Source organism: Microtus oregoni, unplaced genomic scaffold (assembly GCF_018167655.1).
Source record: "Microtus oregoni isolate MIOR12 unplaced genomic scaffold, Mior012 000015F_ref0000493, whole genome shotgun sequence".
Taxonomy (NCBI): Eukaryota; Metazoa; Chordata; class Mammalia; order Rodentia; family Cricetidae; genus Microtus; species Microtus oregoni.
The window spans coordinates 26,505,616-26,529,286 of record NW_024543074.1 but is presented as its reverse complement, the minus strand read 5'-3'; the positions used below and the strand labels follow the sequence as shown (position 1 = coordinate 26,529,286).

Here is a 23,671-nt window from a genome sequence, read left to right as displayed (position 1 = left end):
TCGTCAACCAGAGTCTGCGCACACACACCCCACCACCACTCTGCCTACCTCTACCTCTGGTCCCTCGTTCCCTCCAAACTCAGCCACTTCTGCCTTTCAGACAGTTGGCAAACACCCCCACTTCCCTCTCACCACACCTGAACCTTGCTCGAACCTCTACTTCTTATGTCTGGACTTTTGAATACTGTTCATGTGTTCCCATTTCTTACAGAAGCATCCATGTTCCTTCCTCCTAGAGAGGGGGTCTACCTTTCCCCCCACAAAGCAACATAGATCTCTTTCCTGGGACAAGTATTTACAATTGTCTTTAACTTTTGTATTTTATGAGTGTAGGTATTCTGCCTGCATGTGTCTATGTACCACTGCATGCACACCTGGTACCCATGGAGGCCAGAAGAGGATGTTGGATTCCCTGGAACTGAAGTTAAAGATGGTTGTTAAGCTTCTATGTGGGTGCTGGGAATTGAACCTGGGTCCTCTGGAAGAATAGCCAGTCCTCTTAACTGCTAAGTCAACTATCTAGCCCAGAAATCCTTACCACTGTGTGTGTGTGCATGAGCGTGTGTGTGTGTGTGTGTGTGCGCGCGCGTGCATTGCATGAGCATGCACAAGCAGGCAAACACCAGTACTCATGTGCCACGGCACGCATGTGGAGAACAGAAGACAACTTGTGGGAACTGATTCTCTGTACCATGCTGGTTCCAGGGAAAAACTTAGGTTGTCAGCCTTGGCAGCAAGCACCATTATCTGCTGAGCCGTCTATCTCTTCAGCCCACAATTATAGTTTTATAGTTATTTGAGGACTCTTCCTCCAGCTCCCTGGCTATAAAACCTTTAAAAGATAGACTGTGTTCATTTGGCTGTGCTCTGTTTTATCCCCAGAGACTATCACGGCCCTGGCTAATAAAGGTGTTCATTAAATATTTTTTTCAACAAACAAGCGAATGGACTAATGATTTGTTCCCATTCTGCACCACAAGCATCAGAACTGTACACAACCGCAACACAAGAGATTCTGTGCAGAGAGACTTACATCTGTGCACACCGCACACACAAGCCCCAGGTAAATGAGCACACCAGTGCACTGCCACATATTAGTGCACAACCACAGGTGAGGGGACACTCCATTCGTGCACGCGCACAAAGGAAGGAAGCGTGCCAGGCCCAAACATACGCACACATGCAAGAAAAAGTGCTCCCAAGGCGGACGTCTGCCACCCTGAGCTCATTAAAGCTGGCTAAATATAGCCTGTCTGCAGCTGTGCTCAGCAAGCTGCCCACACAGGCCAGGAAAAGATACCAGTTACCAGGCGGAGGAGGGGAGGCCAGCTGTGGGCAAGGGGCTTTGTACACTGTGCCTGGGGGTCATCCCAGGTGGACTATGATCTGAGGGTTTTCAGGGAAGGAAACTGTCCTCTAGTTTTTGAGCCTAGGCAATGGGGTACGACATCAGCCTTGTCCAGTGGGGAGGGTGATGCCGTGATGCCCTCATCACCTCCATCTGAGTTGAGGATCGACTCTCAGACTAGAGCCAGGGGCTGGAAATTGGACTCGGCCCCTAGATACATCTGGCTCTAACAGAGAAGCTGAGGTAAGGATGAAGATGCAGAGTCAGTCTGGGACCAGAAAACTGGAGCCTAGTATTGGCCACTGCCAGGTTCTGGTCTGGGAACCAGAGGGAGTTAGATTCCCACTGAGCACCCCTGCTCTGATCTACAAACATGACTGTGGTTAGCTGCCCCACACGTGGCACAGATGTAGCTGATGCCGGCACTGGCCCTTGGGAAAGCTAGTTGATAGCCAGCATGTCTCAAGTTCACGTTGTATGCCATGTGGGCCAGGCCTAACCCTGAGGGCCACAGGAAGTAAACCTTTTCCATGAAGAGGGAGCTTCAAGCGTCCTTCCATGTCCCTGACCTATGCACAATCTGATGACGAGTGGTAATGAAGTTGGTCCTTCAGAAAGCACCTATGTGACAGAATGGACAGAGCACGTCCCCAGGTTCCTGGGGCAACTGGGAAGAAAACCACTTCAGGACAGGAGATCCACATTGGTCAGGCATGGTCAAGTTCTGCGGTTGGTGAGAGAGCAAAATGACTGCCTTGCTTAGGAGCCATCTGCTCCTGGCCATCTTTGTCTTCACATTGTGATCCCGAAATCATGGTTTCAGTCCTCCCAAGCTCCAGGTCTAATGGGTATCAGAGGGGAAATCCTGAGCCATTCCCAACACACCTAGCACCTGCTGAGCCAGAGTGACAGGGGAGGCCTGTGGGGAATAGGTCTCATGTCCCCTGTGAGGAGAGGCAGCAGACTTCCATCCCGTAGACAATGCAGGAAGCTCACAAGGGCAGAACAGCTCCCTCCATAGAGCATGCCATCCAGTGTCTGCAGTCCTGAAGCGGGAAATGAGGGAGTCCCCTGGGACCCATGTCTTTCCTGCCATCTGCTGTCCCTCCACTAGGATGCTGGGGTGAGCGGGATCTCAGACCTCCCCACTATCCTACAAGAAGTGTGTGCACAGATGGTTTCTAGAAAGGACACAGACAATTGACATCCAAACGACAAGGAAACACTGATGGAAGGGGAAGGTGGGTGGAGACACTGATGGAGCGCTGGGCAGTGAGTGAGTGAGGCAAGCAGGCCTAGAAAGTCCAGATTTCCTGCAAAGACCTCCCTGCCACTCGTAAGGACAAGAATGGCGGACATTGGAGGCATGGAGGTCAATGTAGGAAGCCAGGGCAGGTTAGCAAGAGAAGCTTGGGATTCCTATAAATTAGGGATGGTGGTCAAGAAAGGGAGGTGAGCCTGAATTCTTTCTGCTGGAGGCATTGTGCTGTCCTGGGGGCTCATTTGTCAAGGTGGTGGTGAAGATGGTGGGGGCGCGCTGTCTAGAAAGAGCCCAGGTTTGAAATTCAGATTTGTGGAGAATGAGGCTTTTCTCTCTGAAGGGAAGAACAGAGCAGTGAGCTTCAGTCTCTCGGGACCCACATCCACAGGAGGGCTCACTCAGGCACAAGGGAAGCATCTGAAAATGTCCCTGTGATCAGTGAGCAGTGACAGGCAGAAATGCAAAGAGACATGGACAAAGGAAACCAGGAGACAAAGAGGCAGCAGCAGAGACACCTAGAATAACAGACCCAGAGGGACTCCATCCATCAACCAACAGAACAGAGGACTGGGCCCCAGTCCGGGCCATGACTACAAGGCAAGCTGGGAGGAATGGCCCAGGCCCCCTGCTCCCCAGGCCAAGCCCCGACACCGTCCCCACACCCAAGCGCTCCCCCGTTTCGTCCCACCCCACCTGGATCTAAATAACACAAGTGGTCATGGACTTCCAGGCCGTCTGTCCAAATGCAAATGAACACAGGACTGTGAGAAAGCTACCAAGGAGCAGGGAGTCCAAGGAGCACACAAGTCCCAGAGCTGCGAACCAGAGGTCCTGGCAACCTCCCACCAGTTACTTAGCTTTTTATCAGTATTGATCAAATGTCACAGAGAAACACTGGAAAGGCTCCAAGGTTTACTGAGACTCAGGTATGTCTGTGATGTACTGAGGCAGACCATCAGGGCAGAAAGACATGAAGATGCAAAACTGTTCACCTCAAGGTGGCCAGGAAACAGAGGGAGGGGCAGGGTAAGGAGCTAGGGACAAGATATAACCTCCAAGACTATGACTCCAGTAATTTCTTTCATCTCCCAGTAACAACATCAAATTATAAACCCATCACTTCTCAGTGACTGGACCCTCCAGCCGAATACCAACGTTCAGGGGGGTGGTAATTCATATCTGAACCGTAATAAAGGAGAAACGCTATTTACATCACGGAAAAGCCAGGTAGCCATAGGATGAGCTCCACAAGATACACCTTCACATACGGCCCAGGAGTTCCAGCTGTGAGGGCTTATGGAAATCCAAGGTATAATTGAGGATGGTAAAGACCCTTCCTGTGCATCTGCTCCACAGCCCCTGATACCCTCGGCTGACCTGGAAAGCAAAGAGTTCAGCCATCTTCCCACATATAATGAGGCTCAGAGATGCTAAGTCACTTTCCCAAAGAGTTACAGTAACTGGATAGAGCTTTAAACACCAGCCATCACAGCGTGATGTCCCAGGTGGCAGGGAATCTGACTCCTCGCCCCGAGGGCTATCTTATTTTCAGAGTGTTCAAATATGCAGTGGGAAAAGTCACTTGAGGTAAAATGTACAGATGTGCACTGCCAGGGGAAAAGCACATTCCCAACATAAACCCTGATACAACCTTTCCAAATGCAGGTCACAAACTTTTATTTTGCCTATTTCAGATTTGAACTAAACAAACACATCACCATCAATTACCACCATCACTTCATAAAAGAAAAAATGATTTTAATGCCTGAAATTGTAGGCAGGACATAACTGTAGAGTTATGTGGAAAACGCTGGTCTCAGCTAAAGACTTTCGCCTTCGCAGGAAAGCCCGTTATAGTGTAAGCTTCCTCCCAGCCGAGCACACTGGGCTTAGATTTGGGTAGTGCCAGCCAGGGAAGCCTTCAAGACAAAGATGTGACGGCTCTAAAATTCTTTTGCACATCAGCTGCTATTCTTTCCCTCATAAAAATATCCTCAAGGAGCAGGAGACAATGACAGCTCTCAGCAATATAATTTTGACCAAAATCTATAATCATGAAATAAAAGGGACTTTGCTACTACCGAAATGCAATTTTTTTCCCCAGGGAGTCACAGGAGATGGAGGCATCCTGTCAATTCAATTGTGTATGCGGGAACATGTGGAAGGGAGCTGTGACTGGCCTCCTGGTGACAAAGCCTGTTGTAGGTGGCTCGCTTTCACCTCCGAGTCACTACTACAGGGACAGCGGCAGCAAGTCACGATGGTTCAGGACTGAACTCCCCGCACTTGAGAGGCTGAGGCAGGAAGACTGCCAAAAGTCTGAGGCCAGCTTGGGCTATATAGTGAGACTCTGTCTCCAAAATAAATATGAAATGAACAAGAAGGAAGCCCGGCATAGATAATCTGGGCTTTTCCTTCCTCGCGTATTTATATTGGGTTTTTTTTTTTTTTTTTTACTTCTTGATGGTTCAACATGTTGGGGACTTCCTGGTCAAATGAGACACCGGTAATCCTACATGGGCTAATTCTGACAGAAACAAACTTGCCCATGAATACAGCCTTTCAAAACCAGCCAACCACACCCCAATCCACACCCAGCCTATTGTAGCTAACACTCACCCACCACTCCTGTCTTCTTCCTCTGCCCTGAGGCAATCAGGGCCAGGTGCCAGGTAACTAGAGACCAGCCTAGTTAAAATCCCCAGTCATTATTCAAACCAGGAGTCCCAAGCTGTTCCCCTGCCCTTCTCCTCCAAAGAACATTCACCCACCTGCCCAACATACAAACTGCTGCCAGGGCCAGGGCCAGAGCCAGTGCCCACCCAACACATGCACACAAGCGACAGCCAGGGTCAGGGCTTCCCTCTCTCCTATTGTAGTGGCTCAGCTCTTGCAAATTCTGTAATCATTTCTTTCCATTGGTGGCTTTAGACTCTGTGTCACCATTGTCACCTCTATGAAATAAGGCAAAATTTTAACTGCCCCCTTTCCTGGCACCCTGTCCTTTCTCTTTGCCCTTATGCTGGAGGTTGGAGCCTGCGGGCCGCCGCTCCTGACAGAGGCGCATGACCACCAGCCCTCTGTCCTTATCTTTGTGCACTGCGACACCAGGGACCAGGGAAGCTGTGCTGGAGGCCAGTGTAGCCGTTTGGGCTGGACCGTGAATTATGGATGCTGATATTGACACACTCTCCACAGAAGATCAGCTGAGGAGGGGAGGGCTTAAAGGAAGGCCTCAAGCTGGGGCCTGGAAAGTTAGGAAGCAATATGGATTGAACCTCCCTAAAGCTATAGCCGCAAGCAGAACAGCAGGCAGGAAAATGAGGGGAGTTCTGAGCCCTCACCCCAAACCCAGCCTCATGTGAAAGTCAATATTGCCCTATAATGAAGACAAGATCTGGCACGGGTGCTGCCTACCAAGCCACCTGGTATGTCAGTGGGACATGTGACCAGTGTGCTGGTGTGACCTTAGCACACCCAATCCCATAGCCATCTTCCTAAGAAAACAGGCAGAAAGAATCAAGAATCAAGACAGGCTGTTGTCACACACACACGCACACACACACACACACACACACACACACGGCCAGGAAACCCCAGAACTCAGTCCCAGGCGTCCTGACTGAAGAGTTTGCCATTCTATGGAGGGGTTTGAAGGAGCAGCATGTCCAGGGCCAGCGGGATAACTCACTGATAGAAGCACTTGCTGTGCAGCCTGAACCTGAGTTTGATCCCCAGAACCCATGACGGAAGTAGAGAACCAAGTCCAGAAAGATGGCCTCTGACCTCACATGTTCCCACACTCACATACACAATGACAGTATCTAGAAAGCAGAATGTGTTTAGAAAGGACCATCCTCTGGAGCCCAGCCTTGAACAACCTCATGCACTCTGACCTTGCTCACCTCAGGACCAACCACGGCTGTTGGAAGTTGGCATCCAATGTTGATGCCACCGAGGCTCAAGAAGGCTGCCTCCTCAGTCCCTCCCGCTCTCCATCCCCAAGAATAGGACAGCCACCAAACTTTCTGTGATCCCCTATCAGGGTCATCAGCCTCATGTCCGAGCTCTAGTTCTGACACAAGAACTGCCCAGCATGAATGGTTTAGAAACCCCAGGGTCTCAGAAGAGCTGCCTAAACCCAGACCAAGTGGCTCTAGGCTCTCTACTCTTGCCCAGGAGCCAAATGGGAGAGGTCCTTCTACCCTTGGAGCTTTCAGCCCGAGAGGGGACCAGGCCCAGGGGCATCCCTTTTCTAATGGAAGGAAAGGCTCTGGGGGACCAGGCATAACTCACGCTGTTTCTCCTGCAAGATGCTGGACGTACACGCTGTGGCTCCTTCTCCTGTGGAAACAAGAAGGACATGAGACACCAATGCTGCACTCCCCAGAGGAACTGCTGACGGTTGCCCTCCAGAGCCGGGGTGGCAGAGGCATCACCCACCCTGTACCCCACCTACATCAGAGTCAGCCCTTGGCCTTTGTGTGTGACCCAGCACTGAACCCCCACGAGACATCTTGTTGAGTGTGTTTGGCTCCTTGGTGATGCCCTTGACCTTAGCCTTCCCAGGGTTATCTTTGCTGGCTCCTCCCTTCCCCTACTTTATGAAGCAGTCGCTGACAGATGCTTCCCCCCCTCCCCACCATCACCCTGTCCTATGAGGGTCTGAGCTGGGTACTGTGTTCAAGCAGCAGTAGTTAAACCTCTCCCAAGCCCAGACCTCTGTCCTGTTTTTGATTTGTGCATCCTGCTGCCTCTGGCTTCTGTGGAGACTTCCCAGACACCTCACATTCTCCATGGCTAAGGACTTCCTAAACAACTCTGAGTTGCTGGGGGGAGGGGAAAATGTCTGAAAAAAAACCCTGGTTCTCTACGGAAGAGCTCAGGGCACTTCAGGACATCACCTCGAGGATCTCCTAGACCATGTGAGGCTGCCCTGTCCCTTTCCTCAGGACTCCAGGGCACTGTAATCCAGGAAATCCCTGTCTTCCCAGCCAGTTCTCCAGGGCCCACTGTGACTCCTTTCTACAATGGAAGGTCCTGCTGGTACCTTGCTCAGAATGGCCTTGCGCAGTGAGTAATTAGAGCTCTTAGAACACAGCAGGAAGCTAAGGCTTCCTTCACCAGGACTGCCTTTTTGTTGCTCTTGTTTGTTTCTGAGACAGGGTCTCACTGTAGATCGACAGTCCTATCTGGCCTGGAACTCTGCGGTCCAGGTTGGCCTCAAACTCAGAGATCTGTCAACTCTTATCCTCCCTCTCTTCCCTCATGATGAGATCAAAAGTGTACAGCACCAAGCCCAGTTTGCCCTTATTGTTATATTTACTGATTTACATGTGACAACTGACTCAAGACGTCATCTTTTGCCCTCATCACAACACAAGGTGGAGCCAGATGAACAGAGCCAACGGCTAATGTGTGCATGGCTCAGAGCACTTCCCAGGCCCAGCAGCAGGACAGTCTGTGTCCAAAAAGAGTCCAGTTGGGAAAGAGAGGGTGGGGCCTTCATGGAGTGGCCCCCACCCAGCATGATGGGGTGGCCACAAACTGTGTTCCAGGGATGAGAATAACCTGGATGCAGACGGGCACCATGGAAGACCCAGCATCAGATAGCAATGACAGGTGTCGCTCTTAGGTATCATCTGAGCCACAGAGCATATGTGCATCTGGACAAAGTCACTTTCCCTAACACAGAAATGAGGTCACACATTCTCTGTTTCCCACTTACGGTGCCAAGTGCTGTGGGCAATACTGAGACAAAGAGCAAAGTGCGTACAAGACAAGAAGACCTCTGCATGGAGCGTGGTGCTGAGAATGCAGTCAGCCGTGATGGATGGGGGACGGGGGCAGCGGGGAAGCCTGCAGCAGAGCCATGATTTGAGCTTCCGAGAAAAAGGCAGGGTGTTACAAACGGTCAGCAAACACCATGCTCAAGGCATGCCAAGTCCAGGAGAGGCAGGATGCGGGGGTGGGTGACCCTGGGCAGGAAGCCCATTTACATGAATATAATAAGCAAGAAAGCCAAGCTCTGGTGCAGCAATGACTTACAATGGCTCCCAAAGCTCTTGCCGCTTCGACTGGACCCAGAAACAGCTACATAATTAGCTGGGTTCTAGTCAAAAGAACAGCAATGTCTCTGCCAAGATAGCAAAAAGAGCAGCAAAGGTGCCGACTTTGTTCTGAAGACTCGCAACCTGGGTCTGCCGAATACTAGTATATGCTCCTTTGTACTCAGGGTTCCTTGTAAGAATGGCAGTGACTCTCAGTGGCCTGGAACCCCCACTCCCTGACATAGAATACACACACTGGGAGCCCACCATCTCCCAAGTCCTCCACTGTCAACCTCTGCCAGCCACGGTGCATAATGGACAGCTGGGAAGTGGGGTGATACACCTGGCCTCCCGCGTACCTCTTGTCCCCACCTAGGGTGAGCTCTCCTCACCCTCTAGGAAGGGAACACTTGCTTCCTGGATAGGATGGGTAATAGTTTGATCCCTCCGAGTTACACTCAGAATACACTGTGACACTGCCAGCCTAGGGAGACATAGCAGATTGAAGCACCTGTCCCTTACCCTGTTTGAGCCCAGGTTCCTGTTGGAGGGAGGAGAAAGGTGGGACAAGACAGCCAGATGGGACTGAGGAAGGCCAAGCACCCATCTCGGGAGGTCTCGAGGTGCTGCAGCACAGGGTCACATGCAACCATGCCTCAGCCTGGGGCGCAGGACCCGCAGACTTCACTCACAAACCACAAAATTGGAGATAAAATAATTCAAAACTGGGAACAGTGAAGCCCAAACCAAGGGCTCTTTGGAGCACTGGTCACATCCCTGACTATCATAAGCAATGCCCTGGCATTTCTTATGCACCTACCAGCAAAGGGAGACCGTTCTGGTTCACCATCTCTGGGTCCTCACCCCAGGCCACAGAAGTTCCACACCTAGACCCTTTATGAGCTGCTCATCCCATTTGGTGCTCTCCTGACCACAAAGCAAGAACGGCTTTGAACTGCGGCAGGATTTTCATAAGCAAGATTATCTGATGGAGAAGTTGCCAAAGGGCCTGAAAGTCTGTTGGAGAAGCTGGGATGTAGAAAGTGGGGGAATCCAGGAGGCTCATGAATTTGAGATAACGGTACATAGGATGCTAATAGATTTGGAGAAGGGAGGGTTAGGAAGGAGATTAGAGACAAGCCCAGAGATCTCACGGCCAGCCAGGAGCATGGCTACTGCTGTGTACATGCAGCAGGCTATTCCTAGGAGTGCAGATGCTTTCCACACCTGAAACAGCTGTGCCTTCCACCTATGCAAAACAGGTCCCCTTCACAGATACGAAGGTGGAGACTAAGGGGGCTCCATCACTTGGCCATGATGAGGACTTCTCTTTCCCATTACCCTGCCTCTCTGCCTCTTGTAATCTCTAGGCTGTGGCCTCTTGGGAGGGCTCAGGTGGTGAGGGGAGGGTCTTTGGGGAAGAGAGGCTGAGGGTGGTTGGGAAGAGAGCAGAGAAGGGACTCTTAGCAAGGGGTGTTGAGGCTGGCCGTGTTTCCTGCAGACATCGTTCGTCTACAGTGATGCTGGAACCAGGTATCCCATGAGACTGATGAGGACACTGAGGTCATGAGTCTGCTTTTGGCTGCTGCCATCTTGTTTCCTCTCTATCAGCTTTGTTCTTTGATTTATTACAGATATGTACAATGCCTTCATTATTCCTGCCACCTAGCCTACCTGGTCTGCCTCCAACCCCTATCGACACCTTGTTTTTTTCAGAGAGAGTCTCATGTTGCCCAGGCTGGCCTGGAATTCCAATCTTCCTGTCTCAGCCACACCACCAGTATGCTAGGATTACAGAACTGTTACCATGGTGGGGCTACTATCCACACTATAAATGATGTATATGGGGTGGGGATGAGGGGGGCAGCAACAGCAGCAGGCTGGCCTTGCCTGCTCAGCCTAGACTAGCTTTCTCTCCCCTCAGAGCCACCACCAGCGTCAGAGGAATTATATAAGCTGTGAAACCCGGTTTCCTGATTAGCGGGCTCCCAGGACGTGGGCCATTAACCAAATGTGCAGCTGGCTCTGCGTTACCTAAATGAGACCCCACTTGGCCTGGAACTTTCCAGGGCCCCTGGGCCCAACCACTTTGTCTCTGCTTAAGTTTGCTTTGATCACAGAAGCTGCCAGAAGCACTCATAAGCCAGAGAGTTAGGCGAGAGGGCTGGGGATTGTGGGCTGGGGTTGGAGGTTGGGGACTGGGGGCTGGGATGGAGGTTGGAGGCTCAGGTCTGGGGTTTGGAGGTTGGGGACTGGGGACTGGGGTTGGAGGTTGGGGACTGGGGGCTGGGGTTGGAGGCTGAGGATTGGGCTGGGAGCTAGGGCCACTGCTGCTTCAGGCTGTAGTTCCATAAATCTTGCCTTTCTCAAATTCATACAGTCTGGGGGATTTGGCCACAGCATCTCCCCAGAGAAGACACTTCCTACCGTGCTAATGACTCTTAGCTAATTACCAAGTGATCTCTTTCCTCTTCCCACCCATCTTCCAGAAAACCACCAGCTCCCTCCCAGAGACACAAAATGTGCAAAATGCATAACCACGAACCAATCTCTTTCAACAAACATGCAGAACAAGAGAAACCATTCTCTGCATTCAAAGGGAGGTTGTGTGTCTCCTTGGGAGAGTTTCAGACCCTGGAGAAAGGTCTGGGAATTCTTGATCTGTTCTTCCAGGACACGAAATGCTAAAGCCCCTATGTGCCTGATATGCTCCTGTTCCTGGGCCTTGGAAAGCCTTAACAGGTTCAGCCCAGCTGTTAGGTCAGTTCAAGAATGAGGCTGGCCAGTAAAGACCTACCTGCCCCTCCTATACAGGCCACTCCCCAAATGCTCACTGCAGGTAGTAGTTCATTACCTCCAATCCCCAACCGTCGGTGACTACGTCCTGGCAATGCTCCTTTAGTCCTCCACGTTGCTCTTCAGAATGAGCTCTGCCGAAATTAGCTCAATGCTACCCTTCTCAATCCATTTCACAGACCCAGGGCCATTCCCAAGGAAGCCCCTATTCCTCAGCCTCCATGCGGGACCTTCAGCTTCAGTTTTCTTTCCCCTGCGCCCTCCACAAGACTCCCCCACCTCTTTCTATTCCTCATCTAATGCCTAATACCCCAACTTCACTGAGAATGAACTTTGTAGACCAGGCATGGTGGCACACACCTGAACCTAGGCACTCAAGAAACCCAGGATGGAGGGTCTCCAGCTCACAGATAGACTGAACTACTTAGTGAGATACTAACCTCCCCCGACAAAAAAGGAAAGGAAAAAAGATGAGCTTCTCCCACTTCCCAAACCTCCCTGTCTCTCAGACCTTCCTCCTCACTTTTACACTTGCTCCCTATGTCTGTTGTGTCCTTCTTGGTCTATCATGGCCCCAGCAAGCTTCCTTAGTACCTGGAGCCTCTCAGCTCAGGCTCTGCATTCTCCTAGCTCTCCCTTTATTTCTCCCCCATCTTGTTAGAGCAACTGATTAAGTGAACCGTAAAAGCTCAAGTGGGCTAGAGGATGGGCAATCAATCAAACCTGAGGCCCTTCCCAAATTACCTACACTGGTTGTGACACAAAGTAACGTGTGAGTGAGGGATGGGATGTGTGGATGCACGAGGACACCTGACTGGCTGCTTTGGGGTCAAGATGGACTTAAATGCCAGGCTGTGGAAGGAAAGTGCAAACCTAGAAAGACACAATTGTGCTCAGATAGGCAAGTGAGGGGCAGATGAGCTGTGCTGGGCAGGACAGACAGGACGAGGATGGGACCTCAGGGGAGCTTCCTGGAGCCCAGAATAGTAAGAACTAGAGATGGAGCAGGGAAGGATGAAGGTGGGGCTACTCCGGGTGGATCTGAGCGATCATCGACAAGCTTACACCTGATCCTCTCTAGTGAACTAGAAACACAGAGTGATAGGAGGGGGAGCTGAGGAATGCCGAGACCATCAGAGATGATGTTGGTATCTGAGGCCTTAGCAATAGTTTGATGCCACCTTTTTTAATGTCCTTCATGGTAGCTGCTCAAGGATGCTAAATTCCTTGTAGTAATAGAGAACTCACTAGCCCTGGGAAATGACGACTGTGGGGAACAAGGATGGCCGTGCCTGCCAGGATGGGAGTTTTATGCTCCATCCTGCAGGTAGCAATGACTCAGTTCCCACTACCACAGCAGCCAATGTTACTGCTCTTCTACTTTAGGAACATCACAGAAGTGGAGAAGGAAGACAGTAAATTGATTGCATGGCCCAGACTTTTTCCTCTGCCCCGAATCTCTACAAAGAACATAAATTACTTCCATCTGAATCTCCAGCAGCCAAGGAAAATAAGAAGAAATGCCTTCTGAAAAACAAAACTGTGCATAAGCACGCCCCCTCCCCCTCCCAAAAAAAGATAGAAGGCAGAGAGTACTGAAGGACAGAGCTGGGGATGGCTACAGAGTTGGCAGGAGCCAGGGCAAAATGGAAGATTAAATCACCTTATCCAAAAACCGTTAAGGATTTCAAGATGGCGACAGTGGAGCAAGACATAGACTATGGACCCCTCTCGGGTGTGTGACTACAAAGGTCGAGTACCAAGAAAGCCAGCTCAGTCCAGAGGAGAGCCTAAACTCAGCTCTGCAGGGTGAGGTCTGAGGCATGTGGAGGAAGCTCAGAGAACACAGCAGGCTCAGGAGGAAACACCAGAGGCCCCGAATTCTGCAAGAAGTTGGGCATCCATCCACAATAAATGAGGCAGTGAAATGAGCCTTCCCCGACCCCTGTGTGTGCCAGGCAAAGACACCTGTCCCTGTGTGTGAGAAAAGGTGGACATCTGAGGAAGAGGACACCTTTAGAAGATGAAAATATGCAAAAAGAATAAATCAGGAGCTGTTTACTCATCCTGTGGTGTCTCCTAGCCCTTTCTAGTGATCACATGGTGGCAGGTTGTGCTAAATAAACATTTCCCATCACTCAGAGCTCCACTAACCGGCAGCTACAAACAAGTGGAACACAATGCCAAATGTTGCTAACCATGAAAGGAAAGCCAAGGCTGTGCAAGAAAGTTACCAAACTCAACAGCTGCAGCAAGGGGAGTGGAGGGAAATGGGGCTGTGTATCCCCAGAACCAGTCCGGGATCATAATCCTTAATCACTCTTTAAGTTAACACGCAACAGAGTCCCTTAGAGGGCTAGCTAAATGGCTCCTAAGCGCCTCTAGAATTGGGCTGCTCTGTATGATCGGGTGGGAATCCCGCCCTCGCATTTCTGACAAGTCCCCGAGTGATGCTGATGCTATTGGCCCAACTCTTTGGGAACCATGTGTCTAGATGCAGGGATGGAATCTAAAGTTGCGGTGAACAGCTGGGAGCAGAGCTAAAGAGTGCAGAGATGGGGAAAGAGAAATTTATCAGGGATATGTAACATTGACTGCTTCTTTGCCATCAGTGATGAGGCGATCATTTAGGAATGAAAAGAGCCCTGACCATAGATGGCTCCTAAGGGATAGCTCATAGACTATTAGAATATATGATTCTGGAAGATATGAACCCTGACTATAAGAGGTTAACAACATGGAAGAACCTGTCAAGCACCTCAAAAAGTTAGTCAATGTATAAAAGTCAACTATACCAAAGAGACAGAACAAAGGAGGAAAAACACACAAGGATATCAATAGATGAGAATAAACAGGCATTTGGCAAGACCCAACACCTTCAACTAAATAATAATCCCCAACAAGTTAGAAATATGAGGGGGTTGGAGAGATGGCTCAGAGGTTAAGAACATTGCCTGTTCTTCCAAAGGTCCTGAGTTCAATTCCCAGCAACCACATGGTGGCTCACAACCATCTGTAATGGGGTCTGGTGCCCTCTTCTGACCTGCAGACATACACACAGACATAATATTGTATACACAATAAATAAATAAATATTTTTTTAAAAAAGAATAGAAATATGAGGGAACAGATGAGGGATACATTCAAAAGTCCCCAAAGAGATGGCTTGGCAGTTAAGAGCAGTTGCTGCTTTTGCAGATGACCTGTGTTCATTCTCAACATCCATGAAGAGGCTCAAAACCAATTCTAACTCCAGTTCCAGGTGATCCAGCCCCTTCTTCTGACCTCTGCTAGCACCAGGCATGAAGGTGGCACAAAGACATACATGCTGCAAAACACCTATTTACACATAAATAAATAAATACATCACTGCAATGAATATGTGTAATGGTAAGAGACTGAAAACATCCCCAAGCAATCAGGAATGAGACAAGATTCTGCTCTTTCCACTTCTGTACAACATTGCTCTCGAGGGCATGATCAGGGAAATTAGACTAGGAGAAATAAAATGTAACCAGACTTGAAAGAAAGAAGCAAAACTATCTCTATTTGGAGGTGACATGATCTTATATATAGGAAATCCTAAAAAATCCCTTTACTCTTCACACCACACACACACACACACACACACACACACACACACCACGTAAATCTATCAGGGTTTCAGGATGCATGATCAACAAAGAGGGTCAGTTGCATTGCCACAGATTTGCAATAAACAGTGTCAAAATGGAATTAAGGAACAATTCCAGTTATAATAAAAGAAAATATTGGGGAGTGAATTTAATGAAACAAGTGCTCAGACTTGTTCAATGAAAACTATAAAACATCGTTGAAAGAAATTAGAGAAGAGGAGCTGGAGAGATGGCTCAGGAGGAAAGAGCACTTGACTGTGCAAGCACAAGGACCAGATTTCAAATCCTAGCACACATGTAGAAGGTAGAAGGTGGCCGCATGTGCTGCAGGAGGCAGAGACAGGATGATGCTGTGTTTGCTAGCAACCAGCCTAGCTCGGGGTTCAGTAAAGACCCTGACTCAAGAGAATAGAAGAGAATAATAGAGCAGGACCCCGGACATCCGCTACCAGCCTCTGTGCACACACATGGGCACATACCACACTCTCACATACATATACGCACATGCACAGACACATTAGTTTTAAAGAGATAAACAAAGAAGACCTAGGTAAATGTAAAGGCATTCCATATTGATGTGTTAGGACTGATAATGCCATGAAAGTAAGGCTCCAGGCTGATCTCCAGAGTCAGCCAGTCCCAGCTGGTCCCTTTGCAGAAATGAGCAATCTGACCCTAAAATCCTATAAAAATCCAGAACAGTCAGAGAAATCTTGCAAAAGAAAAACATTTTTTTTTGCTGTCCTACCTCTGGTTTTATTGTAAATACACAGAACTCCCTGGCACATAAGCTCAGTAAGATGGAACATCTAGAAATAAATCCATATGCCTATGACCAGCTGACTTTGACAAAGATACCCAAGCAAGACAATAAGGACGAAAATTTTTTCAACAAATGGTTCTGGGACAACTGATTACCTATATGCAAAAGATTATAGCTGATTGGAAAGCAGTGTGGCTGTTTCTCAGGAAATTTGGGATCAACCTACCCCTGGACCCAGCAATACCACTCTTGGGAATATACCCAAGAGATGCCCTATCATACAACAAAAGTATATGCACAACTATGTTCATAGCAGAATTGTTTGTAATAGCCAGAACCTGGAAACAACCTAGATGCCCTTCAATGGAAGAATGGATGAAGAAAGTATGGAATATATACATATTAGAGTACTACTCAGCAGTAAAAAACAATGACTTCTTGACTTTTGCATGTAAATGGACAGAAATAGAAAACACTATCCTGAGTGAGGTAAGCCAGACACAAAAAGAGGAACATGGGATGTACTCACTCATATTTGGTTTCTAGCCATAAATAAAGGACATTGAGCCTATAATTCGTGATCCTAGAGAAGCTAAATAAGATGGTGAACCCAAAGAAAGACATATAGTCATCCTCCTGGAGATTAACTTTCATCGGGCGATGAAAGCAGACAGAGACAGAGACCCAAATTGGAACACCAGACTGAAATCCCAAGGTCCAAATCAGCAGCAGAAGGAGAGGGAGCATGAGCAAGGAACTCAGGACCGCGAGGGGTGCACCCACACACTGAGACATTGGGGATGTTCTATCGGGAACTCACCAAGGCCAGCTGGCCTGGGTCTGAAAAAGCCTGGGATAAAACCGGACTCGCTGAACATAGCGGACAATGAGGACTGCTGAGAAGTCAAGATCAATGACACTGGGTTTTGATCCTACTGCACGTACTGGCTTTGTAGGAGCCTAGGCAGTTTGGATGCTCACCTTACTAGACCTGGAAGGAGGTGGGAGGTCCTTGGACTTCCCACAGGGCAGGGAACCCTGACTGCTCTTCGGGCTGATGAAGGAGGGGGAGTTGATTGTAGGGGGGGAGGGAAATGGAAGGCCGTGGTGGGGAAGAGGCAGAAATCTTTAATAAATAAAAAATAGAGTATAGCTGAGGGGCTGGAGAGATGGCTCAGGGGTCAAGAGAGCTTGCTGCTCTTGCAGAGGACCTGCTCATGACCACATGCAATTTCACCTCCGGGGATATGATGCCTCTAGCCTCCTTCACACAGAGATGTGCACAGATACACATAAGACTTTAAAAATGAAAAGCAGTTAAGAATAAAGCTGAATCCCTATCTCATATCATGCACAAAACAAACTCAGAGAGCATTAATTTTTTAAAACCCTAAATATAAGAGCTGGAACTATAAAATTCTAAAAGCATATAAATCGTCAGGCTCTTGGGTTAGGTAATAGTTTCTTGGCTATGGGACCAAAAGCACAGACAATGAAAATGGATTATTCAAACTTCAAGAAAATTTTAAATCTTTAGGCCTCAAAAGGTACTGTTAAGGAAATGAAACGACCACCAACAAGATGGAGAGAACATTTGTAAGTCACACATCTGGTTGGATGCCAGTGTTGGGTGCATCTGGAGCCCTCACGGCTCAACAGAATAAAGACAACCAGCGGGCAAAGGATTGGAGTGGAAAGTTCTCCAAAAGGAAAGCAAACAGCCAATAATCGCATGAAAGATGCTAACATAACTAGCCATTAGGGAAATGAAAATCCAAAGCACTCACTAGGAGGCAATAACCTAAAAGGCAGCGGATATGAGCACCGAGCATCAGGGAGGATCTGGAAACCCAGGCCCCTTTCATGTCGCCAGAGGGAATGTGAAAGGGACGCCTGCTTTGGAAGATGCTGCCAGTTCTTCAAAAAGTTAAACAAAATTCCCATATTGTACAAAAATTCTAACTCTGAGGTATGTATCAAGAGGGTTGATTGCATGTATACACACATTAACACACACACACATGCACACAGAGACACATCAGTTATTCACAATAGCCAAAAAGTGGAAGCGTGTGGTGTGTCTGCACCATGGAGTAACACGGAACATAAGATAAGATGGAGCACTGATATGTGCTCCAATAGAGGAGAGGCTCAGAAAGCGATAACAGAGGAGAGAAGTCAGACACAAAGGGCCACGTCTGCTGGAGTCCATCGACAAGGGTCGCAGTGATCCTCGAGCAGAAAGGGGCTTCTTTTGGGGGGACAAAGAATGTTCTGGAAGTAGGTAACAGTGAATGGCTATGCGCAAACATACAAAAACCACGGGATGAACACTTTGAAGGAGTGAATTCTATGGCACGTGAATTATACCTCAGCTTAAAAATAGAATTTGGCAAGAGGTATTTCACTTGGACAGCGTTCACAGGGGCTGCACGTTCCTGAGCTAATGGAATCAGAAAGCCACTGCCCTGTGCAGTGATCTCGCTTTCAAGCCGTGGCTAATTGATCACACCTCAAGTGTGTGGTCTGTTCTCGCCCATCTCCAATCAACAGGAAACTCGGAGATTTAGTAGAGCAAAAGGGAACTTCAGAAAACATAGAATGAACCTGTGGTCTCAATGACGCAATGCCGGGTTAGGTGAAAACCAAAACCGGATGGGAGCATAAGAAAGTGGGAAGATGATTGCTGAAATGAAACCAGCTCCACAGATGCCGACAGAAAGCACTGAGGAAGAGAAAATGGACTAGCTGCTGATTAGAGCTAAGGAAAACCACCCAGAACCCAAACAGGACCAAGAAATAATACAAACAAGTTAGTCAGATATTAATGGCATACCCCTTTAATCCCAGCACTTGGGAAGGCGAGGCATGCATGTGAGTTCAAGGTTAGCCTGTTTTATATAAGGAGTTCCAGGGCAACCAGAGCTACATAGTGAGACCCTCTCTTAAAATAAATAAAAATAAATTTAAAAAAGGTGGGGTGTGAGAGATAAGGACAAGTTAGAAATTGAAATGCCACTGCAAAAATTCTTGCATCAGTCCAGCATAAGCACTGGAAGGGCCAACAGGAAAAATGTATTTGAATTGAAGGAACAATGAAAAGGAAACTTCCCAGCCATGATGAGAACATCCAGGTGCCAGCGCACAAACAATGCCAGTGAATTCCACTCAGAAAGTGTGAGCAGAATGCAAAGAGGAGAACACTGGAGCATTGACAGCTTCAGGGACAGAAACCCCAGGCTCTCCACCCAGGAATGAGGATTACATTTACCTCTGACTGCTCCCCAGAGACACAGCATGCAAGAAAGCTACTGACAAAGATCTGGATGGAACTGACATAGCATTCAAAGGCAAAACAAAGGCATGCTTTAAAACACCTGGACTTGTTGAACAGGCCAGATGGTTCAGGGGGTATAGCCCCTTGTCACCAAGCCTGACCTGTGTTTGAGCCCCAGAACCCATATGGTAGAAGAAAAGACCAGACTTTCAGAAACTGTCTCCTGCTCGACACACATGCACACATGCAAATAAATGTTTAAAAATGCAAGTTTTTAGAAATACAGGAAAAGGATGTGTAAAAAAAAAATTGGTTATGCCAATCAAAGGCATTAAAAAACTGAAAGGAGAAAGGTTGATATATTTGACCTAAAAGATAAAGAAAATAGAACCTACAAGCAGAGGAAATTTATTTTTAAAAACATCATGGAAGCCTTCTGTAGTGAACACATTTTTAATCCAGTACTAGGGAAGCAGAAGTAGACGGGTCTCTGTGAGATCAGCCTGGTCTACAGAGCAAAGTTCCAGGAAGCCTGAGCTACAGAGAGAGACCCTGTCTCAAAAAACAAAAACAACACAAAAACTGTAAGGAATGTTCAGAGAGGGGAAAACATACAATAAACAAGAAAGGGCCTTGAAGAAATAATACTTAAAAATCAAACATTTTAGCAACAAGGTACTGAAAATTTCAAATTGACAATAAAAAAATAATCCATTCACCAAGATTTTTATAAATGGTTCTGAGTATTCATTTGATCAAGAAGAAAACAGAGGTTTTAAACTCCTTGGGCATGACTGAGTGAGAAGATTCCTTATTCAGACCTGTGAGATGGACCAGTGGGCAGGATGTATGTTTTGTGGTGACCAAAACTTGTACAATGGAGGAGTCTCCTTTAAGGAAAAAAAAAATCATCAAAAGATACTTGCAAAATTAATCTCCCACTGAAAATGTAACCCCCACCCCAACGCCTCAGAAAAGACTGGTGAGTGTCTTCTATTCTCTCTAAACTGGATCACATGGAGAGTAGGAGGGGAAGTCATAAAATAAAAGCAATATCAATTTATATAAATTAAATAGAAAAAAAACAGAGTTGGCAGTAGAGCTGATTAAAAATAAAACTAAGAACCATACTTTTTTTTCAAAATTGGTAAATCTTTGACAAAAAGAATTGAGAATGATGGAGAAGAATGAATACTAACAGTTGAGAAACTAGAAAAGATAATTTTTTAGAAAGTTTTCTTTTTTTCAACCTGATGGTGGGCATTTCTGAAACCATAAGGTAAGAACTGTCCTTTCTTGTAAAGTGGGTGACATCACCACAATCAGAATCAAACAAAAGTCTGCCATGATTTTACCTGCTAGGTACTGGCCTAGGGATACAAACACCTCAGGTATCTCTTGTACAAATTTGTGATATTTTTATTGTGAACTGTGATTTTGGCACTAAAAGTGGATCACTGGGGCTGGAGAGATGGCTCAGTGATTGAGAGCACTTGCTCTCTTCCAGGGGAACCGAGTTCGGTTCCCAGCACCCACATGGCAGTTTACAGCCACCTGGAACTCCAGTTCTGAGTAATCAAATGTCCTCTGCTGGCCTCCATAGGCACTTGCATGCATGTGGTGCAGATAAATTCATGTATATAGACACATAAACACATAAATAAAAGTAAATAAATTGCTCCCTTAAGTGGGTTGCCCTGTTACAGAGATTGGAGTAAATATGGAGGCAAACTTCTAAGATAGCTATATGATGCAATTTACAAAGAAAAATAAGTAGTGTAAATATTGGCAAGAATATAACTGCTAAGATTTTTAGATGATATGGCACATTGAAAAACCCAAAAGACTCAGCTGACAAACTGTTCATGCTGGTACAAGATTTTGAAGAAGCAAAATTTCAAATATGCAGCTGTGATGGTTCATTTTGATTGTCACTTTTATCATACTACGAGTTCAGACTCTCAGCAGTCACACAAATGTGGGTAGGTGTGGCAGTCTGCCTGTGCTATCGGCCTCTAGCAAGCTAGTTAGTCAGACAAACCAGATGAGTAAACTCCAAGAAACCCTGCCTCAATACACTAGGTAGAAAATGACTGAGAAAGGCACCTAATGCCAAACTCTGATCTCATACACGTGTGGCATGCACATGTATAAACATGCAGACACACATACCACACATAGACACCTGTTAAGAAAAAAAAAAGGAAAAAGCCAGCTGAGTCCAGGCATGTTCCTGTCTCTGTTTCTTGACCCAGGAAGGTGTGGTCCCTGCTCAGACCGGATAGATTGTATCGGGAGACAAAATAACCTTCTCTCCTTTAAGGTGGTTCCTGTCAGGCTTTGGGTCTTGGTCTTGAGAAAAGTAACTCACTCAATAACAGAAAATAAGATACATCTAGAACATGTAAGGACATATAAGCAAAAGATAAATATTCCAATAGAAGATGGGTAAAAAAATGTGTTTAAGAAAGTAGTTACTGTGGAGGCAGAGGTAGGCAGATCTCTGTGAGTTCAAGGTCAACCTGGTCTATATAGTGAGTTCTGGGACAGTCAGATGCTGTTTCAACATACACACTCATAATAACAATAACAATAATAAATTAAGAAGAGGGGCTAGATAGAGAGAGAGAGTTCAGTAGCTGAGAACGCACATTGCTCTTGCAGAGAACCTGAGTTTGGTTCCCAGCATCCATGTCAGGAAGCTCACAACCACCTATAGCTCCAGCTCCAGGAGTCCTGATGCCCTTGTCTGGTTGCTGTGGGCACCTGCATTCATGTGCGTCTAACCACACACAGCATACACAGGTATATATAACTTTAAAAAATGAAATAAACCTTTAAGCATTCTTCTCATAATGAAAAATATCTGTCACTACAGAATGTCTATGTAAATGATGGTGCATCTATTGTACAATACTGCAGGCAAAAAGAATGGGATGAATCTGTTTGCCATAGAAAAAGCTCTTCAAGGCTACTGCTAAGTTGAAAAAAAAACAGGTGATTTGCAACACTAATGTCTAATTTGAGCCACTGAACTATGCCAGTTGGAGAGCTGTACAAGGAGGTCTAAGGTGAAAGGGACCAGGAAGGAAGATTTTGGCTTTGTTTTTATTGTTTGATTTTCGTCCAACAAGAACGTAGTCAAGAAAGGTGGGTATTTGTACGCTAATGCTCACAGCTGCATTAATCACAATAGGTAGAAACCTTAATGTCCATCAATAGATGAATGGATTAACACAATGGGTATATACAATGGAAAATTATTCAGTCACAAAACGAAATAAAGTCCCGATTCATACTGCAACATGGATGAATCTCAAAAGTATTATGCTAATAAAAAAGCCAGCCACAAAAGGACAAACACCATATGATCTTACTTCTGAGGGGCCTGGAGAAGAGACGGGAAGCAGCCTGCTATCTGTCAGGGGCTGAGGGGTGAGGATTGGTGCTCAATACAGCATGTCAGTCTGGAATGGTAACAAAGTTCTAATGCTGCATGAGGACAGCCAGACAGCAATGTGACGTCATGCTGCTGAACCAGACACTGAACATATTTTTAAAAATATGCTATGTAGATTTTACAACAATAAAAAATGCTAATTAAAATAGAACAAGTAATGATCAACTAATAACTAAAATGCACAGGGCTCACACCTAAGATCTCCTTTTAGTGAAATATACATCACCTCAAATGTGAATCTGTAGCCTGGCCTACAACAAAGAGCAATGACAGGCAAAGGACAGAAACAAAGCCAGAAGAGCCCTGAAGAGGAAGATAACATCTGCACAGAGCAGACCCGGGACCCGGGATCCTGGAATCCCACGGATGGAGGCTCCCAGGCTAAGGGCTGAGTACAAGCTGCCAACTCGAGATTTGATCCCAGTCTGTGGATGGTGAGGAGCTAAAGTGGATCCTTGAAGGAATGTGATATCCATAAAAGAATACTTACACATATGCACACACACCCCAATATACACATACATACAAACACATAGACACACAAATACACATATACACATAATACTTAAACATACACACATATATATGCAACATACACACAAACACTTCAACACACATACATATATACAAATGCACACAACATAAACATACACATAAACACATATATGTATATATAAATGCATATATACATACATATATACACAAAAATTCACATACACACAGAGAGAGTCAGACACCATTCCTTTGGGACAGCAACCAAAAAAACATTCACAGACAGTGAGAAAGAAAAAGTCACACATGAGTAATTAACACCCTAAGTCTGTGCCACTTATGAGTGTGGGGTCTAAATTTATACCACCCATGGGGAATAGAAACCATGAACTGTAGGTTTAGCATAAAAATATTCAAGGTGAGTGAAATCCCCCAGTTCAGAGAAAGAAAAACAAGAGCAACTAGACTTGGAAGGCAGAGGCAGAAGGATCTTTGTGAGTTTGAGACAGCCTGGTCTACAGAGTGAGGCCAGGAAAGCAAGGAACACATAGAGAGACCCTGTCTAAAAAAATGAGAGGGAGGGAGAGAG

General features: G+C 46.9%; 1 protein-coding gene across 1 annotated transcript in view; it reads right to left on the bottom strand.

The window, feature by feature from the left end:
- Pitpnm3 (PITPNM family member 3) overlaps window positions 1-23,671 on the bottom strand; it is an 89,278-nt gene that overhangs the window by 37,171 nt on the left and 28,436 nt on the right. Inside the window, exon 4 of the mRNA XM_041664750.1 lies at window positions 6,906-6,953. Coding sequence (XP_041520684.1) covers window positions 6,906-6,953 — 48 coding nt within the window. The remainder of the gene's footprint in view (window positions 1-6,905; window positions 6,954-23,671) is intronic.